At 36.0% G+C, this 18,012-nt stretch overlaps 2 protein-coding genes across 2 annotated transcripts in view; one reads left to right on the top strand and one right to left on the bottom strand.

The window, feature by feature from the left end:
* METTL24 (methyltransferase like 24) overlaps nucleotides 1-18,012 on the bottom strand; it is a 163,473-nt gene that overhangs the window by 11,379 nt on the left and 134,082 nt on the right. The gene's annotated exons all lie outside the window — the stretch shown is intronic.
* Nucleotides 1-18,012, top strand: part of CDC40 (cell division cycle 40) — a 49,864-nt gene that overhangs the window by 24,960 nt on the left and 6,892 nt on the right. Inside the window, exons 4-12 of the mRNA XM_055432954.2 lie at nucleotides 793-876; nucleotides 2,524-2,663; nucleotides 3,989-4,085; nucleotides 6,894-7,033; nucleotides 7,860-7,934; nucleotides 10,077-10,122; nucleotides 12,160-12,261; nucleotides 13,285-13,400; nucleotides 13,658-13,791. Of these exons, the coding sequence (XP_055288929.2) occupies nucleotides 793-876; nucleotides 2,524-2,663; nucleotides 3,989-4,085; nucleotides 6,894-7,033; nucleotides 7,860-7,934; nucleotides 10,077-10,122; nucleotides 12,160-12,261; nucleotides 13,285-13,400; nucleotides 13,658-13,791 (934 nt within the window). The remainder of the gene's footprint in view (nucleotides 1-792; nucleotides 877-2,523; nucleotides 2,664-3,988; nucleotides 4,086-6,893; nucleotides 7,034-7,859; nucleotides 7,935-10,076; nucleotides 10,123-12,159; nucleotides 12,262-13,284; nucleotides 13,401-13,657; nucleotides 13,792-18,012) is intronic.

Genomic DNA, 18,012 nt, shown 5'->3' with positions numbered 1-18,012 from the left:
CCTGATACCTTGTACTATTGTTACCTGTGAGACACGAAGGAGATGGCACAGGAATTCAGCATTACCTAAGTCTCCTACTTATCACTCTGTAACTCTGCTGGGATATAGAACAAACATTAACCCTACATTTCTTCCCATTTTTAAATGGTTGTAGCAGTGTTATAATCTAAGTGTATTATTTTATTTAGTTTATCACAGCCATCTTTATTCCTTATCTGAGAAGGTAGTCTCATTTCATATCATCCCACTCATTTATGCCACTGTTTTGCTTTTAGCTCCCATTTTTGGTGTTTCTCTGAGTTTTTAGTCTCTCAGTGGTTTGTGTTAATTCTTTTGTCCTATTTCTTCCTTTTCCTCTTGGCTTCCTAACCTGTTCCTTTGGGTTAATGATTCTGAATAGAAGTATGGCCCACGAAGAAGAATTGGTCCTCAGAGTATGCGTGGACAGTTGAATGTGATAAAGTGATAACTCTTGGAGATAAGCTCAGAGAGATCCAACACAATGAAGGCCTTTAAAATTATCTTGAGCAGCTTTGCCGCTCATAGGCAACTTTACAATTGAAAATTTAGTTTGCTTTTGATAGAATTATTATTGTGTACATCTTGATGATAAAAGAAGCTGTGACACTTTCGGAAAATAAGGAAGAAATAAAGTCACAAGAAGACAAACAAAAGAAGCTGTTTTCAATATCTTGGGAAGGAAAATGTAAAATGAGTAAATGTGCATAGAATTAAAATGAATTGTAAATGGAAAAAAAATGGAGTCAGTAATTTGTACTTTTTTCCTTTCAGGTTATGCATTGGACCCTTCATTAGATAATCATCAGGTGTCTACTAAGTATATTGGTTCTGTAGAAGAAGCTGAAAAAAATCAAGGTAACTTATTTGAAATATTTAATATCAAATATACATAACTATACTTATTGTTTGTAAGTTGATTTTGGAAAGTAGGGAAAGAACTACTATTTAATTTAGCTCCTGATTTTTTTAAACTTGAGACAGTAGAATGATATAATTTAGAGCAGTGTATTTATATAGTTAGTTCAGAGCTTGCTTTTGCTCCTTACTGGGCTTCCCTGGTGGCTCCAAGGTTAAAGCGTCTGCTTGCAATGCAGGAGACCTGGGTTTGATACCCTGGAGAAGGAAATGGCAACCCACTCCAGTGTTCTTGCCTGGAGAATCCCAGGGACAGAGGAGCCTGGTGGGCTACAGTCCATGGGGTCGCAAACAGTCGGACACGACAGAGCGACTTTACTTACTTACTTACTTTGCTCCTTACTAGGTGTGCAGCCTTGTAGAGAAGATTGTTATACCTATGACAGGGAGGGTGAGTTCTTGGCACAGTGCCAACATTGTAGAACTCAATTAAGAAATGAAAATGTATAACTAATTTTAGCAATTTATTTCTCAACACTAATGTAAAGCTCCATTTTAACAGAGCAGAAAAAAAATATCATTGTGCGTATCTGTGGAAATTGCCTTTAAGGGTTGCTTTGAAGCTGAGTTTGAATATGTGTTTTAAAACATATGTTTGTGCCTGTGTTCATTTTGTACTTACTATGAGACAAAGCATCATACTCTAAATGTTAACTTGCCACAAAGCTCATCAGCCCCTTGGAATCTTATGCATAAAATGTTGGACAGAAAAAGAATATGCTATTTGTATGAGGGCACTTAGTAACTCTATAGCCTATATGATCAAGCTGCCTTTGGTTTATGAGCTAGATTGTTGTAAAGGACTTTAACAACCTTTTGTTATAACACAGCCTAAAGGAAGCTGATTTGAATTAATACAGGTAGGTTTTTCTCTTTGTTAGACCTCTACAAGTTATGTCTTTATGTAGCTAGATTCCCAGTTAACAGTGAAATTTTGACTATGGCTCTGGTAAACCTTTCTTTTTCCAACTTAATGACTACACACAGCATGCTTTCTACTTTCTACTGATCAAATGAGAATCCCAACTAGAAACATCCTCTTTTCTTCCTGTTAAGATTTATGATATTAGAGGTCCAGTTTAGATTGAGTTCACTTGGAAGAAATACAGATTCTTGTGAAACCTTCTTTATATTGTTGCATTATAATATAGCAAAGCAAGTGAAGCAGGGAACAGCTATTAATGAAATTTTATCTAATTAGGCTTTAAATGAGAAATTTGTTTATTCTGCTTTCAGAGGTAAATTTTTCATTACTTAACATTATTAAATTGCTGTTTCTTTCAGAAAGTGGTAAAATCTACTGACAAAGGTCTGTGATTAATTAAAAAGATTGTGTACCATGGAAGGATTACATAGTGCAGCTTTTTTTCACATAAATTAGAATTTGTAAAATACTGTAGTTGCAGCAGTAGAAAGCTGCTTTGCCCAGAAGATTGAGTCTCTCTATATATAGCATGAGTCCATATGTCTGGATTCATAAAGGTTTTATTTTGTGTTTTAAATAAATCTATGAAAACATGTGTGTATGTGTGTGTGTGTATCCTTAGAAAATACCCATATTTGTGATCTTTTTTTTTTAAAATGTAGGTTTAACTGTGTTTGAAACTGGTCAGAAGAAAATAGAAAAGAGGAAAAAATTTAAAGAAAATGATGCATCTAATATTGATGGTTTCTTGGGACCGTGGGCAAAATATGTGGACGAAAAAGATGTAGCCAAACCTTCAGAAGTACGCTTTGATATTTTTCACTGCCAGTTCAACTGTATGCTATGTCTCAATGAACAATATCTGTGTTAATAAATGAAATTTCCTTAGAGAACTAAATGACTCATCAGAATTTCTCTGCCTTAGTTGACTGAGAAAATACTATAAGATTCCTTTGTTTTTCTTTGGAATAATTTTTGTTTATATTTTTCTGCTTTATTTTCTTCTATAATTTTTAGCTAAAATACATTATTGAACAATTGGTAATAAAAATCACTTTGATAATGCTATTAAGGTGCCATGGTAGTTGCTTTTCTGATACCAATGTTTAGATAGTAATTACAAAATCAGCCTATGATTTTAGAACTGATGATGGGCTTTGTTTAATTTTTTTTAAACTTTAACAAAGTACTATATCTATATATATGTTTTTCATAATATTATGAAATTTATAAAGTAACACTATAAAACCCTACCTTGCCCTCTTCACCTCCTAATCCTACTGTCTCTATGAGCCAGTCCCTATTCTAGGTCTTAGGGATATAGCAATGAAGAAGATTTAGAGAAAATCCTGTCTTCAGGATGCTTACTTTCTAGCTCTGTCTCATATCCAATTATCTCAGTAATACACATATGCTGCTCTTTATTTATTTTGACTTCTTAGTTACTATAAGGATTTATTACTACCCTATCTTCCTTTTGGACTTCCCTCATGGCAGAATCTGGTTAAAAAAAAAATATCTGCCTGCAATACAAAAGACCCAGGTTTGATCCCTGGGTCGGGGAGATGCCCTAGAGGAGGAAATAGCAACCCACTCCAGTATTCTTGCCTGGGAAACCCCATGGACAGAGGAGCCTGGTGGGCTGCAGTTCATGGGATCATAAGAATTGGACACGACTTAGCGACTACACACCACCACCCACTTCCTTTTACTGCTTTTCCCATAAAAGTTGTGTCATAAATCTATAGTCATTGCTTATATCCTTATGACTATTAAAAGCTGTTTATGAAGAACATTGTTTACTCAAATTCACTATTTCTGGTATGTACTAGATTTTCTAATTACCTCATTTTTTCACTTATATAATTAGCATAATACATTAAATTACTCCTTGCTGGTCCAGAAGGAGAGGTTTTGTATTAAATGAGTTTAAAAGTTGAAAAACACTGTGTGTTTAATGCCATTTTGTAATCTGCCAAAGAGTTGAGATTGTTATCCTGGGAGACATACTTGCAGCTATTGCTTCACCAAATAAGTGCACCTCCTTGTAAAGAATTTATGATCAGCAGTGGCCAGGATGGGGTTCTGGAACATCCATTTTAAAAATTCACTCCTTAATTTCCTTAGGAAGAACAAAAAGAATTGGATGAAATTACAGCAAAAAGGCAGAAGAAAGGCAAACAGGAAGAAGAGAAACCTGGAGAGGAAAAGACAATCTTACATGGTAATATATTTTTTATGCCTCTTCTTTTTTATGATAAACTTTCAGATATTTACTCTGTGCTCTGTTCATATATTAATTGCCTTTACTAATCAGCTGCTGGGAATCATTATATCAAGAAATATATTGGACAATTTGCATCCCAAGGAAATTATAGCAAACTCTTCTGTGTTGTAATTAGAGATAGCCACAGATTATTTTTTTGAAGTACTAATGAATTTTTTTTAAAAGGTAGATATGTGAACTGTGAACTTTCAGATGTTCAAGCAGGTTTCAGAAAAGGCAGAGGCACCAGAGATCAAATTGCCAACATCTGCTGGATCATGGAGAAAGCAAGAGAGTTCCAGAAAAACATCTATTTCTGCTTCATCGACTATGCCAAAGCCTTTGACTGTGTGGATCACAATAAACTGTGGAAAATTCTGAAAGAGATGGGAATCCCAGACCACCTGACCTGCCTCTTGAGAAACCTGTATGCAGGTCAGGAAGCAATAGTTAGAACTGGACATGGAGCAACAGACTGGTTCCAAATAGGAAAAGGAGTACGTCAAGGCTGTATCTTGTCACCCTGCTTATTTAACGTATATGCATAGTACATCGTGAGGAACGCTGGGTTGGAAGAAGCACAAGCTGGAATCAAAATTGCCAGGAGAAATATCAATAACCTCAGATAGGCAGATGACACTACCCTTATGGCAGAAAGTGAAGAGGAACTAAAAAGCCTCTTGAGGAAAGTGAAAGAGGAGAGTGAAAAGATTAGCTTGAAGCTCAGTATTCAGAAAACAAAGATCATGGCATCTGGTCCCATCACTTCATGGGAAATAGATGGGGAAACAGTGGAAACAGTGTCAGACTTTATTTTTCTGGGCTCCAAAATCACTGCGGATGCTGATTGCAGCCATGAAATTAAAAGACGCTTCCTACTTGGAAGGAAAGTTATGACCAACCTAGACAGCATATTAAAAAGCAGAAACATTACTTTGCCAACAAAGGTCCATCTAGTCAAGGCTATGGTTTTTCCCGTGGTCATGTATGGATGTGAGAGTTGGACTGTGAAGAAAGCTGATCGCCGAAGAATTGATGCCTTTGAACTGTGGTGTTGGAGAAGACTCTTGAGAGTCCCTTGGACTGCAAGGAGATCCAACCAGTCCATTCTAAAGGAGCTCAATCCTGAGTGTTCATTGGAAGGACTGATGCTAAAGCTGAAACTGCAATATTTTGGCCACCTCATGCGACGAGTTGACTCACTGGAAAAGACTCTGATGCTGGCAGGGATTGGGGGCAGGAGGAGAAGGGGACGACAGAGAATGAGATGGCAGGATGGCATCACCGACTCTGTGGACATGAGTTTGAGTGAACTCCGGAGGTTGGTGATGGACAGGGAGGCCTGGCATGCTGTGATTCATGGGGTCGCAAAGAGTCGGACACGACTGAGCGACTGAACTGAACTGAACTGAAAGGTAGATAAAGGAGAAGGCAATGGAAAGCCACTCCAGTACTCTTGCCTAGAAAATCCCATGGATGGAGGAGCCTGGTAAACTGCAGTCCGTGGGGTCACTAAGGGTCGGACACGACTGAGTGACTTCACTTTCACTTTTCACTTTCACACATTGGAGAAGGAAATGGCAACCCACTCCAGTGTTCTTGCCTGGAGAATCCCAGGGACGGGGGATCCTGGTGGGCTTCCGTCTATGGGTTCACACAGAGTTGGACACGACTGAAGTGACTTAGCAGCAAAGGAGATTATGGTTCACAATCTGTTCTTCCCTAAGATAAAGTTGACTCTTTTTGACATATAACTAGTCCCCCAGTCATTTTAACCTTTTGTTTTTAACCCAAGCCAAATTTTCTCCAGGTACAATCACAGTTTATAACTGTTACTAAATTACACTTTTAAAGAATAAACTTTGTTTTTCAGGTAAGTAGATTATAGATTTACATGCTCATACTTATTTTGATTTGCAGAAGGAAATGTGTATTCACCAAAGTTAATTATAAATATTCTAGACTACCTGGTTAACTAGTTATATTGGGGAAGTTATGTAGTGGTTACCAGACTATAAAGAATAATCCAGTTCAGATAGTATTGATTACTCTACTGTTATATCACTTATCAAATATATAGGTTTCATGAGGTCATATTTAGTTTTAGTTTCTCAAGCTCTTGTTTTATCTATAAGGAGTCTGTTTAGTACTGTGTGCTTACAGCCATAATAACAATAATAGCCAACATTTATTGAGTACTTATTCTGTGCAGCATGCTACTAAATGCTTTGATACATATTATACTATGTCATTTAATTCTCAGATGTGACTTCATTGTAAATCTGGTTGAAAGTAGAAAAGAGATTGGAAAAGGAACCTGGAAGGGCATAAAGGAGGAAAACAGGGAAAAGGATAGTTGATAATACTTTTGTTTTAACTTCCTTTTAATCCTGTTTTGCTTCTGATTCTTTCCCAGTGACTCATAAGGCCCAGGTGTTCTCTTTTCTTCTCTCAGTAATTATACTGCAGTGGAGTCTTTTGTAAACACTACTAAAACTGGATAAAGGAAGTAAGAGCTTATTTAAAGGTCTGATATTCTCTGGGAATTAGGAATTCCAAAATACTACCTCTGATTGAAATAATAGCAGTGATTTCAGGCAGTTAAATTTTAGCTGTCTCTTGGTCTTAACATCATCAAAATAGTATTACCTATATTTTAATATGCAACAATATCCTTGTGAATAAAGTGTTTGTTATTTTAAGAATATAGATTTCATAACTACAGCTTTTATTTGTTCACTGCTTTCTTTTGCCTTCTTGTTTCAGTTAAAGAAATGTATGACTATCAAGGCAGGTCCTATCTTCACATACCTCAGGATGTTGGTGTTAATCTGCGGTCAACTGTGCCACCTGAGAAATGTTACCTTCCCAAAAAACAAATTCATGTGTGGTCTGGACACACAAAGGTAAACAAATTGGTTGTTTTTGTTTGTTGTGATGCATTAATATAACAGTGAAGCCAACATCAATTTTCAGCTGTTGATGTGGGACATTCAGTATTTCTAGTGAAGATGTAGAGAAGGGAGATAGAGCAGGGAAGTCATTAAAGATAATCTGGAGTCACTTTGGAGTCACCAACACATGTGAGTCAGAAGTGAGTACTCCGTCTTCAGGGTCATCTGATTGGGTCATGACATAAGCTTTCATGATTTGGTGTCTTACCCCCTTATGGTAGCCCAGGCCGTCCCTTCCAAGTTCCTGCCATTATCGCTTCCTCTTGGGCAACAACTCAGTGAGTTGTGGGCTGATACTAGCACCAAAATCTCAGTAATTTTTCCCTAGCTCTTGGGTTATCACACTTCAAAGATTAGATGCTCCCTGGTTTATACACTATGATAATACTTAAACTAATGCAGAAACAAGGCACTTAAAAGCTTTGATGTTAATATTCTTTGTCATATTCACTATTCAACTGATAATTTCCAACTGTTCACAAAGAAGAAAGGAATTAAGTAAAAGAAGGAAGAGGAGTGAGGGCATGAGCAACATGATTGACTAAGAATTCCCCTGGGTGAGGAAGTCACTGATGAAGGTTAAAAAAATCTTGAAAAACTTAGTGTCAATAAGGGCTGCTCTTAGAATACTTCTGAAGGTTATTCTAGGCTATGAATTTTAAAATGAAAAAAAAAATAGTAAATTACGTGGTTTAAAAATACACTGTCTTTCCCTTTTGTTTAATTTTAGCTGTGATTTTGAATGCTTCTGATTGATAATTGTAATACCTTTTTACAGGGCGTCAGTGCAGTCAGATTGTTTCCTCTCTCTGGCCATTTGTTGCTGTCTTGTTCCATGGACTGTAAAATTAAGGTGAGTTTTCAGTAATAGAGTAGAAGTGCTACAAAGCTAGTGCTTTGGTTAAATCTATTTGGTTAATTATAAATAGATCTGAGTTTGTTAGGCAATTAGAGGCTAATTATTTTCTCTTAAGCCCTGTGAATGCAGCAGTTTATGAACTGCTTCCAAACATGTTGATTCAGATATGGCTTTGTAGTCCAATTGGCTAGGCTCTTTGTAAGCTTAGATAGCTGATTAGAACATAATCACTCACTTTAGCTTTAGGCACATGAATATTTAATCACCAATAATGCATTTTTATAGAGGTGTTGGATATGTAACGGAGTTCATTTGTTCCTCAGTACCTTAGAGGTAGAGAGGATATGTGATAGAAATCCCATTTTTAGAGAGTAAATAAAATAATTCACTCTTTTATTCTTCCAAATGCTAGTAGCAGAATTGCTCCCAGCCTCTTCTCCCACTTTATATAGTCTTGGGAAGGTCTACCTTTAGTTGATGTTCAGCAACAGTGTGTGGTAGAAAAAAAACTCTATTGCCAATACATGTCAATTTGATATGGGAAAAGCCTTTTTAAAACTTAAACCTGGTCGAATGGTTTTTATCTTTTGTATGTCTTCTGTGTCTGGATCATTATACTGGTCAATAAATATCAACCCTATAGTGGTCTTGGAAAGTTGATTCATGAAAATTTTATCCTTTGTAAATAATTCATGGGTAGTAACAATAAATTAATATAAAGGTAGCAGTTTTTGATGAGAGCAACAATTTAGGCATTTGTCTTCACTTAGTGGTTTAAAATGACAGGCCAGCAGTTTGGAGTAGCAGGACTCATTTCCTTTAACTTTCAATTTATACAGACTATGTTAATTGAGATTAAAGCCTTCTATTTGCCTAGTTAGAACAGCGTAGAATTCAATTGAGTTCATGTCTAGGTACACTTTACGTACATTTATTAGGTACCTATTTACGAGGGACTGAGGATAAAAAATTACTTTAGCACTGTCCCTTTCTGATTTCAGAGAAGAAGCATACGCCAATAGGAAGTATAAGGGGTGGGATGGAGGAGTGGACATAGGGAGTATGTCTGAGAGGAGTAAATAGAATTCATCGGATTGTGTGTGCTGAAAACTGCAGGTTCTGTGACTGCTAGAGTCTAAATCTGAGAGGCATAGAGTGACTGCAGTCATAACAGGGGACCAGGTCCAGACGTGTTTTCCTGGTATGCTGCGGGAACTGAGGCTTTACCCTGAAGGCACTGGGTGGCCAGCAAGTGCTTTCTGTTTCAGATCACTAGCAACACTCTCCAGGACTGGATTTGAGGCAGGCAAGAATAAAGGTAGTTTCAAAGCTGTTGTATTAATTCACTTTAGATGTAATGAGATCTATGAGCTTGTTACATTTTAGTCTAGATCTTCATTTTCATAACAGCTTTTAGTATATGTGCTGCCAAAGCAAGCACTCATGATAGCTTTTATAATAGTTAATACTTCAGAAGAGTTAAAAAAAAAAACTTTTCAGTACCAAAATGTTATAACATGGCAGTTTTAATAACATTTAATTCTTTTAAAGCTAGTTTATAATATTACATAAGTAGAAACTTTTCATCACAGAAAATGTCAAATACAGAAAAGAAGAAGAAAATTAAAAGCACCTGTAAACTTAGTTTCAGAGTTTAAAGTGTGTGTGTGTGTGTGTGTACGTACATGCGCATGAGTATGTGTATAGTCTAGATAGTGTAACACAGACTAATAGCACCAAAAGTGAAAAAAACAAGTGACAGTGTTAGCCACTCAGTCATGTTCGACTCTGTGCCCCCTTTGGACTGTATAGCCTGCCAGGCTCCTCTGTCCATGGAATTCTCCAGGCAAGACTATTGGAATGGGTTGCAGTTCCCTTCTTCAGGGGATCTTCCCTACCCAAGGATTGAATCCAGGTCTCCTGCATTGCAGGCAGATTCTTTTACCATCTGAGGCAATAGCACCAAACAAAGTGTTTAATGATATGTAATGCCTTGGTTAAGTTTCCTGTACACACACAGATACACACACACCTATCTGGCATATGACTATTGTTAGTGGTTGAAAGTTGTCGTTTCATCAAAGCCTTGTATTAAATTTAATGTTTCTATGTGTTGTTTTTTTTATTTTCCTCCAGCTATGGGAGGTTTATGGAGACAGGCGCTGTCTGCGAACATTTATTGGTAATATTTCTTTTCTCTCTGGCTATAAATCTGTTCGGAAAGACTTTTTAAACTAGAGTTAACATCAACAGTAATTTTACTACTACTGATTTTGCTACCGATGTGAAGGAAAGCCTTCACAGACTTGAATGAGTCTTGAAGGAGGGGTAAGTCTCCCATGTAAACAAAGAACTAGGAAGGGAGCAACAGAGGCTGAAGCAGAAGCGATGTGAGAACTGCACTGAGGGAACCACTTGTACTTCAGCATTGTTAAGTGTGAGGAATACGGTGAGAGATGTCAGGGGAGAAAAGCAGTAAGGTGGGCAGAGGGTGAAAGACCTTTGGTCTATCTTGGGGGTCTTGCAGGAAAGCATCATGATCATATTTGAAGTTTACAAAGATCACAGTGGCTATATAGAGGATACTTTGGTGGGGCAGGCCTGGAGGCAAAAGAATGATTTACAAAGTTATTTTATTAGTCTGGATCAGAGATGATGAGAGCCAGAACTGAAGCAGCAGAAAGAGAGGAAAGGAACAATAAAGAGCTAAATAAAGCAGTGGCTCTTAGTAACTAGAAGTGAGGGTAAAAAGAGTGAGGTGGAAATCTAGAGCGACTCCCAGGTGGCTGGATGAATGGTGGTGCCATTCATCTTAGGAACATGATAAGGTTTCAGACTCATGGAATTTGAGCTGCTTTTGAGATATTAAAATGTCTTGTAAGCAATTAGATAGCCAGATGTTGAGCTTTGAAGAGAAGCTGGGAATTGGCTACAAACACAGGTAAAAAGAAAAGGTTGAGAGAACTCCTTGAAGGAAGGAAGACAAAAGAGAGGACAGCTTTGTGGCAGACTAGCCTTTTGGTAGATTGTCTTTGTCAGATTTTGCATGAAGACTGGTTACATTTCCAAATTTAACTATGCCGAAATGAAACGGTATTTGAATTATATTGGCTCTGTTTTTAGATTTAAGTGGGAGTCCATTCTGTAGTGCTTTGTTACGATTTTAGGGCCTCATTGCACAAATAAAAACTGCCCAAGATGCCAGGGCAGCCCAGAAGACTTTTGGGAAGGCTCTCGGCAGCATATAGGGCACCGAATGTCTCCTGTGATATAGGGGATTTGGTCCTCGTTTGTCCCCCCTGCTCTTGCTGCTTTTCACTGGAAAACTGAAAATTCCTACTTAGAAAGATGATAACAGCTCTGACCAGGACTCCTGCTATAGGAAAGAATGCCTGCTTGCCATGACTAGAGGTCATCAGTGGTGGTGGTGATTTAGGGCCCTGTTGACCATTTGTGCCATGCACATTTTGTACAGTTGTCTTGGTCATAGTGGGATAGTAAAAAATAGGAAAGTTTCTGCTTTCATTTAGTCACATTTTATTTACCCCTGTAACTTTCAAAAGAGTTGATTGGTCCAGTAAGATTGATTTCTACGCAAAGCACCTTGAAATTAATTTATTGTCAAGTGCCATTTTAAAATTAAATGTAGTTAATATTTGTTTTTAAAAAGGTTTAGTCTATGAGATGCTGAATCCATTTCTATGAAATTCAGTAATATAATCTCAGAAATATACAATTATTGAACAGAGGCCACAATTTTCATGAACATCAGCTTTAGGTCACTTTGTTTTCACTTCCGGCTTGGCTAGTAATTTGAGTGAACCTTTAAAATGTCACCAGTCATTTCTCTTTCATTGGCAATAATTGGACTATTATGTTTTCTTAGATTCTTGACCAGTCATCAGCTTTATGTATTATATTATTAGGAGAGTGCCATGAGAGACCTTTTACAACAAAGTTAGATCTTTTCTCTTGATTCTTACCTAAATGTTATGCATCAGAATCACCTAAGGAACTTTTCAAAGGGAGGGAAAACACCTACATTCTGAGGCCCACACATAACATATTCTGAGTCAGTAAATCAGGAGGTAGAGTTCCAGTGATTTTTTATTCACAGCGTGGCTTAGAAGACACTGTTTAATGCTGTTTCTCTTATGGTGCTTATATTTTAAATGAAGACACTTCACCTCACCTCCATTTCTATTTTCTCTGCCTCTAGGTCACAGTAAAGCTGTTAGGGACATCTGCTTTAATACTGCAGGAACACAGTTCCTCAGCGCAGCTTATGACAGGTATCTTAAGCTCTGGGACACTGAGACAGGTAAGAGCTCACTTATACTAACACATATTTACCTTAGAAATTAGCTTTTTTAAATGGAACAATGTGAGTGGTCTTCTGTGCCAAAATGGTACCTTCTCTAACTGCTGATTCTCCTATCATTGGCCATCAGCTAATATCACAAAATGTACATAAAGTTGAAACTGAGCTGTAAAAGTAGCTCTTTCAGTATGAAACTTCCTTTCCATGAAATACAGTTTATAAAGCAAATATATTGATAGATAAGGAAATTTGAAATTTTCCATAGACTATTTAGTTGATCTTTAGGTTATCCCCTACATAACCTACCATGCTGCATTGTACAATAATAGAAGCACAATAAATACATGATGAACGGAATTAAATTTAATTGCCCCAATTAGTTAAAATGTAGGTCTAAACTTCCATGGGCAGATTGGTTTTATATATTCACAGACATATTGATTACATTTGCACATTGTGGCTAGTATAATTTTATATAATCAGAGAACCATCTTTCATCCTATGAGTTTTAAGGATAAAGAAAATAGCTAATAGTTATTGAACACTGTTTACCAAGCATTATACTAAGCACATATATGCAGTATCCTGTTCAGTCATAACAGTATCACTCACTGTGAATTTAAATACTATTATTGTTATAAATGAGGAAACTGAGGCTTAAGAGGTAGCTTTTCCAGGGTTACATAGCTAGTAATGGTCAAATTGGATTTAAACGAAGGTCTTTCTAGTGCTAAACCCCATACTTTTAACCTCTTGGGCAGTGGTCCTTAACTCTTTACTGCATGTTTTAATTACCTGGAGAGTTTTATCTGCTCTGCAATTGATGATAGAGATTTACTTTTGAAAATATTATTTTTAATCATTAAAAATTCATGCAAAGGAACAATGTAGTTTGCAGTAAAGAACAAACAGACTGCCATTTCTCCAAATTTATTAGCAAATGATCTCTAGATCTTAATTCCAGGGTTGTCTTTAAGTGGTCAAATTTATTTTACCTACTTTAACTTGGGTCTTTGGTTTTAGGACAGTGTATATCAAGATTTACAAACCGAAAAGTACCCTATTGTGTCAAATTTAATCCTGATGAAGATAAGCAAAATCTCTTTGTGGCTGGGATGTCTGATAAGAAGATTGTGCAAGTAAGTCTTTTCACAATATTTTTATTAAGATTCCTGAGCTTTACATTGTATCAGGGACTGGAATAAGGAATATTAACTTGTTTAATGTTTGCTACTTTTAGGGTCTGCTGATGCTCTAGTCTTAGCAGAAAGCAGTAAATGTATAAAAAGATGATACTGGAGATTTCTTTTCCTTCTCCATTTATCGTGATTATGACCTTTGTTTTCACAAATCTGCTCTTCTTCTGTCTTTGCCCTTTCCCTTATTTGATATACAGTGGGACATTCGAAGTGGAGAAATTGTGCAGGAATATGATCGGCATTTGGGAGCTGTCAATACCATTGTTTTTGTCGATGAGAATAGGAGATTTGTAAGCACATCTGATGATAAGAGCCTAAGAGTTTGGGAATGGTGAGTTTTTATCAGTAAAAATCTGATTTATATAAAGCAAACAACTTGAAATTTTGTAGCCAAAGAGAAAGCCTGATAATATACAACAATCTGAATATTTTCACAACTGTGATCTCTGGCCTGTTGATCAAACTGGTTTAACTATTCAGGTATCCAGAATATGAAAATTAAAGTTTAAGCATGCTACTTTTCATAGTATTTAGGTAACCTATCTAAAGAATATGTATTTTGAGTCATTTTTCTTATACTAATTAAAAGCTTATATAGTGCTGTCTTACAGTCTTTATTAGGTATTTTATTCATCTTTGCAAAAAGTAGGGATGACACACATATAGACTGTATTGCTTATGCTAGTGCTTGCGTATAAGATCCTATCCTAGAAAATAAACTATTTAAAAATCTCTTGATTTCCTAAGCATCTGCATTTTGATTATTCAAAAACTTGCCCTAGGTCATCATCCGTATGTCCTGCTGTTCATAGCCTATAATGGTAGAATACAAATGTTTTACTTGTAGAGTATAATCAGAATATATTGGTTAATTATGCTTTCCTAGAGGAAAAAAAAAACAGTTTTCTAAAGTCAAGAAATAATAATGTCACTAAGTATCTATCATAGATCATGTTTTATAATTGATTTTCGAAGTAGTACATAATAATCTTTTTGTCAGAGTGAATGTTTGGTTGGAACCCAGCTTGTATTTATAGTTACTTATAAGACATTGCCAAACTGTGGCTACAGCCTTCAAGGACTGGAAAGTGTCTTTCTACTCCCAGAAGTTGTTCTGCTGTGGGAAGTGAGATGTCTTAAACTACAGGCATCAGTTTCCTCCTGAAACTGAGTCTGTTGGGGGACCTGTGAAAAGTAAAAATTAGTCGCTCAGTCATGTCCAACTCTTTGTGATCCCATGGACTATAGCCCACCAGGTTCCTCTGTCCATGGAGATTCTCCAGGCAAGAATACTGGAGTGGGTTGCCATTTCCTTCTCCAGGGGATCTACGTGATCCAGCGATCAAACCTGGGTCTCCTGCATTGCAGGCAGATTCTTCACCATCTGAGCCACCAGAGAAGGTCCTGAGCACATAAGGACAATTTGGGTAATTGAAGATTTAATGTAATTTAACTGCAGTTTCTCCCACACTCCCTCCACATTACCTTCAATTAATGGAGAGTTGACTACTGTATACATAGTCTTAGCATTATTCTTAAGGTCCATAATTTGAGACTGTCTTTTAACTAAGATCTCTCCTACTTAAGAAATGATGTTACATGCTGAGGACCTGATTAAGACATCATTTCATATGGACCACCTTAGACCATTTGTACAACAAAGTAGCTAGTTTAGCATACATATAACTGTTTTGTTTTTATGTACTCGAACAGTTTGATTATACTTAAACTTTCAGGTGTTTGTATCTTCAGATGGTATTTTCAGCTCCATTTGAAAATGTGAAGTAGTATAAAAGAAATTGTTAACTGTTTAAATGATAAAAGAAATTGTTAACTGTTTAAATGATATACACCAGTTACAGTGCTTTTAGAACACTTGTGAGTGTTTCCTAAATTAGAGCATTGGTCAGCAAAATATTTTGATTAAATTAAATGTTAACAGGCTTTTTTTCCTTCTCAGATATTAAGAAATACTCCTGAGAGTCAAAATACTGTTTCATTATGAATGATGACATCCTATAGATTTCAGTTCAATTCTCTCTTGCTGTTAGAGCCTTCCTAACCAATCCTCACATGAGATTAGGTGCCTCTTCTCTATCATCCCACACAAAAACCACAAAAAAAGCTTCCCACAGCTTTTTATTAATAGTGCTTGCTTATTTATTCCTCTTCTCTGACAAGCTCCTTCTTTTTTTTTAACGGGGCGTGGGGTATATATGTATTTTTTAAGTATAGTTTATTTATAGTTCTGTATCCTGACAAGTTCTTAACCATGAGAGAGAGAACTGCCTCAACTCTCCATCTGTGTCCAGCACCAGCACAGTGCCTGGCACAGACTAGATATCTAAGAAAATTATTATTGTCATAATTATTAATGATGTTACATTTATTGAGCTCTTTCTGTGTTCTAGGCACACTAAGCATTTTGCCTGAACTATTTCATTTAATGGGCAAGTAATCTTATAAGACAGGTATATTTGCTTTTCCTGTTTTATAGATAAGAAAACAGATACATTAAGTAATCTGCCCAAGTTCCCATGAAAATTGAAAGAGCCAGAATTTAAACTGAGATCAATCTAGTTCTAGAGATTTTTTTTCTGTTTTTCTCCCCAGTTTTATTGAGGTATAAATAAAATTATAATGTATTTAAAGTGTACAACATAATGATTTGATATACAGTGTGAAAGAATTAACTCTTTCACACTGAGTTAATTAACATATCCATCACCTCACATATTTACGTTTTGTTTGGTGAGAACACTTAGTTTGTACTCTCCTAGCGAATTTCAGCTATGCAGTACAGTATCATCAACAATAGCCACCATGGTATACACTAGAACATCAGACCTTATTCATCTTACAGCTAAGGGTTTGCACCCTTTTGCTAGCTTTGCCTAATTCCCTGTTCACCCCTCCACCCATCCCCTGGCAGCCACCATCTACTCTCTGAGTTTGACTTTATTTTTTTTATAGATTGCACAAATAAGTGATACCATGTAGTATTTGTCTGTGTCTGACTTATTTCACTTAGCATAATATCCATCCTCCTGGTTTATCCAAAGGAAAGTTGGTTTTCTTAAACAACATCATACAAACTAAGACTATTACACAGTTTTAAAGGAGAACAGGAGATGTAATTAGATATTGAGCATCCTATGGCATCCTATACCATGAGTTGTCATAGGCATGTTTTCTCCCAAAGGCATTTATTTTTGTTAAAATGTTTTTAAAAGAATATTTCAGAGGTTGACACTATTCTTTTATCTTTAAAATGTCATACATTTTTGTTAGGTTTTTTTTTTTTTTTTGATGATTTCATTTCCAGGCTGAAGATTATTTGTAACATGCTGTGCTGTGCTGTGCTATGCTTGGTCACTCAGTCATGTCCAACTTTTTGTGACCTATTCTCCAGGCAAGAATACTGGAGTGGGTTACCACGCCCTCCTGCAGGGGATCTTCCCAACCCAGGGATTGAACCCAGGGATTGAACCCAGGTCTCCCACATTGCAGGTGGATTCTTTACCAACTGAGCTACCAGGGAAGCCCTATTTGTGGCATATTACAAGCTTATTATACTGATTTATAATTTCTAATTAGGATATAGTATTATTAAATAGAACTATACCTAGCATTTTTACTAGTAATTATGAAGTTCATAGGTGTTCAGATTCTTTATATAGAGAATCTCTTGTAGAGCTTATTATATCAAGAGTCCTTGAAATAAGGGATCTGTTTAAATTTTTTTGTTTACTTTTAGTAAAACATGGATTGATAATGAACCTGAAGTATTGTTAACTTAATTTACATAATGCTCTTATTTTTTAAAATCATGTTATAAAATTATCAACTACTAATAATAAATATGAGAAGGGAAAAGCAGTTGAATCTTTTTAAGATTAATCTCGTCTCAGTATATTTGGATCATTTCGAAGTCACTTCTCACTGTTATTTTGAGGTATAGAAGGTTTGAGATTTGATAAATCTTACTGTTCCTCAGGTTATACCAGAAAATGTTTTCCTCCGACAAAGACTGTGACAGAAGTTTTTCCTATTTGTTTAATTCTTCTGGGATGATAGATTGATACAGAAGATCCTTACTTAAAAGGCATATTATTATTATTATTGTCGTTGTTGTTTTCTAATTAATCAGTCTTTTAACTTGAACCGGTTTGAAATTGAAATTGGTGCTTTATATTCTATATTATTCATCAGATTACATTCCCCACACATTACTCTATAAAAAAACATTTCTGATGTCTCATGAAAAGCAGCAAGATCAAAATCCTTTAGAACTACTGAATTTTTTATTATTATTATCATGGAGAGTATTAAAAATGAAAAGACAGAACTTTGGATGGTTTTAGATTTAGGTGACTAGTTTTGAATTTTTGTTGTTTTCATTTTATCCTTTTTTATTTTGTAATTATTCTTTTATTCTCCTAAGAAAAAATGTTTAATGTTTTTTCTCCTACACTGTACACATTTGGAATACTTTACACGTAAGCTGAAAATAGAAGATGTCCAGGTGCTTAATCTTCCAGAAATTATGAGA

This window comes from Moschus berezovskii, chromosome 10 (genome assembly GCF_049115385.1).
Source record: "Moschus berezovskii isolate FMDL1 chromosome 10, NW_MosBer_1.0, whole genome shotgun sequence".
NCBI lineage: Eukaryota > Metazoa > Chordata > Mammalia > Artiodactyla > Moschidae > Moschus > Moschus berezovskii.
The sequence above is the reverse complement of the archived record's forward strand: the minus strand, read 5'-3'. Positions and strand labels throughout refer to the sequence as shown.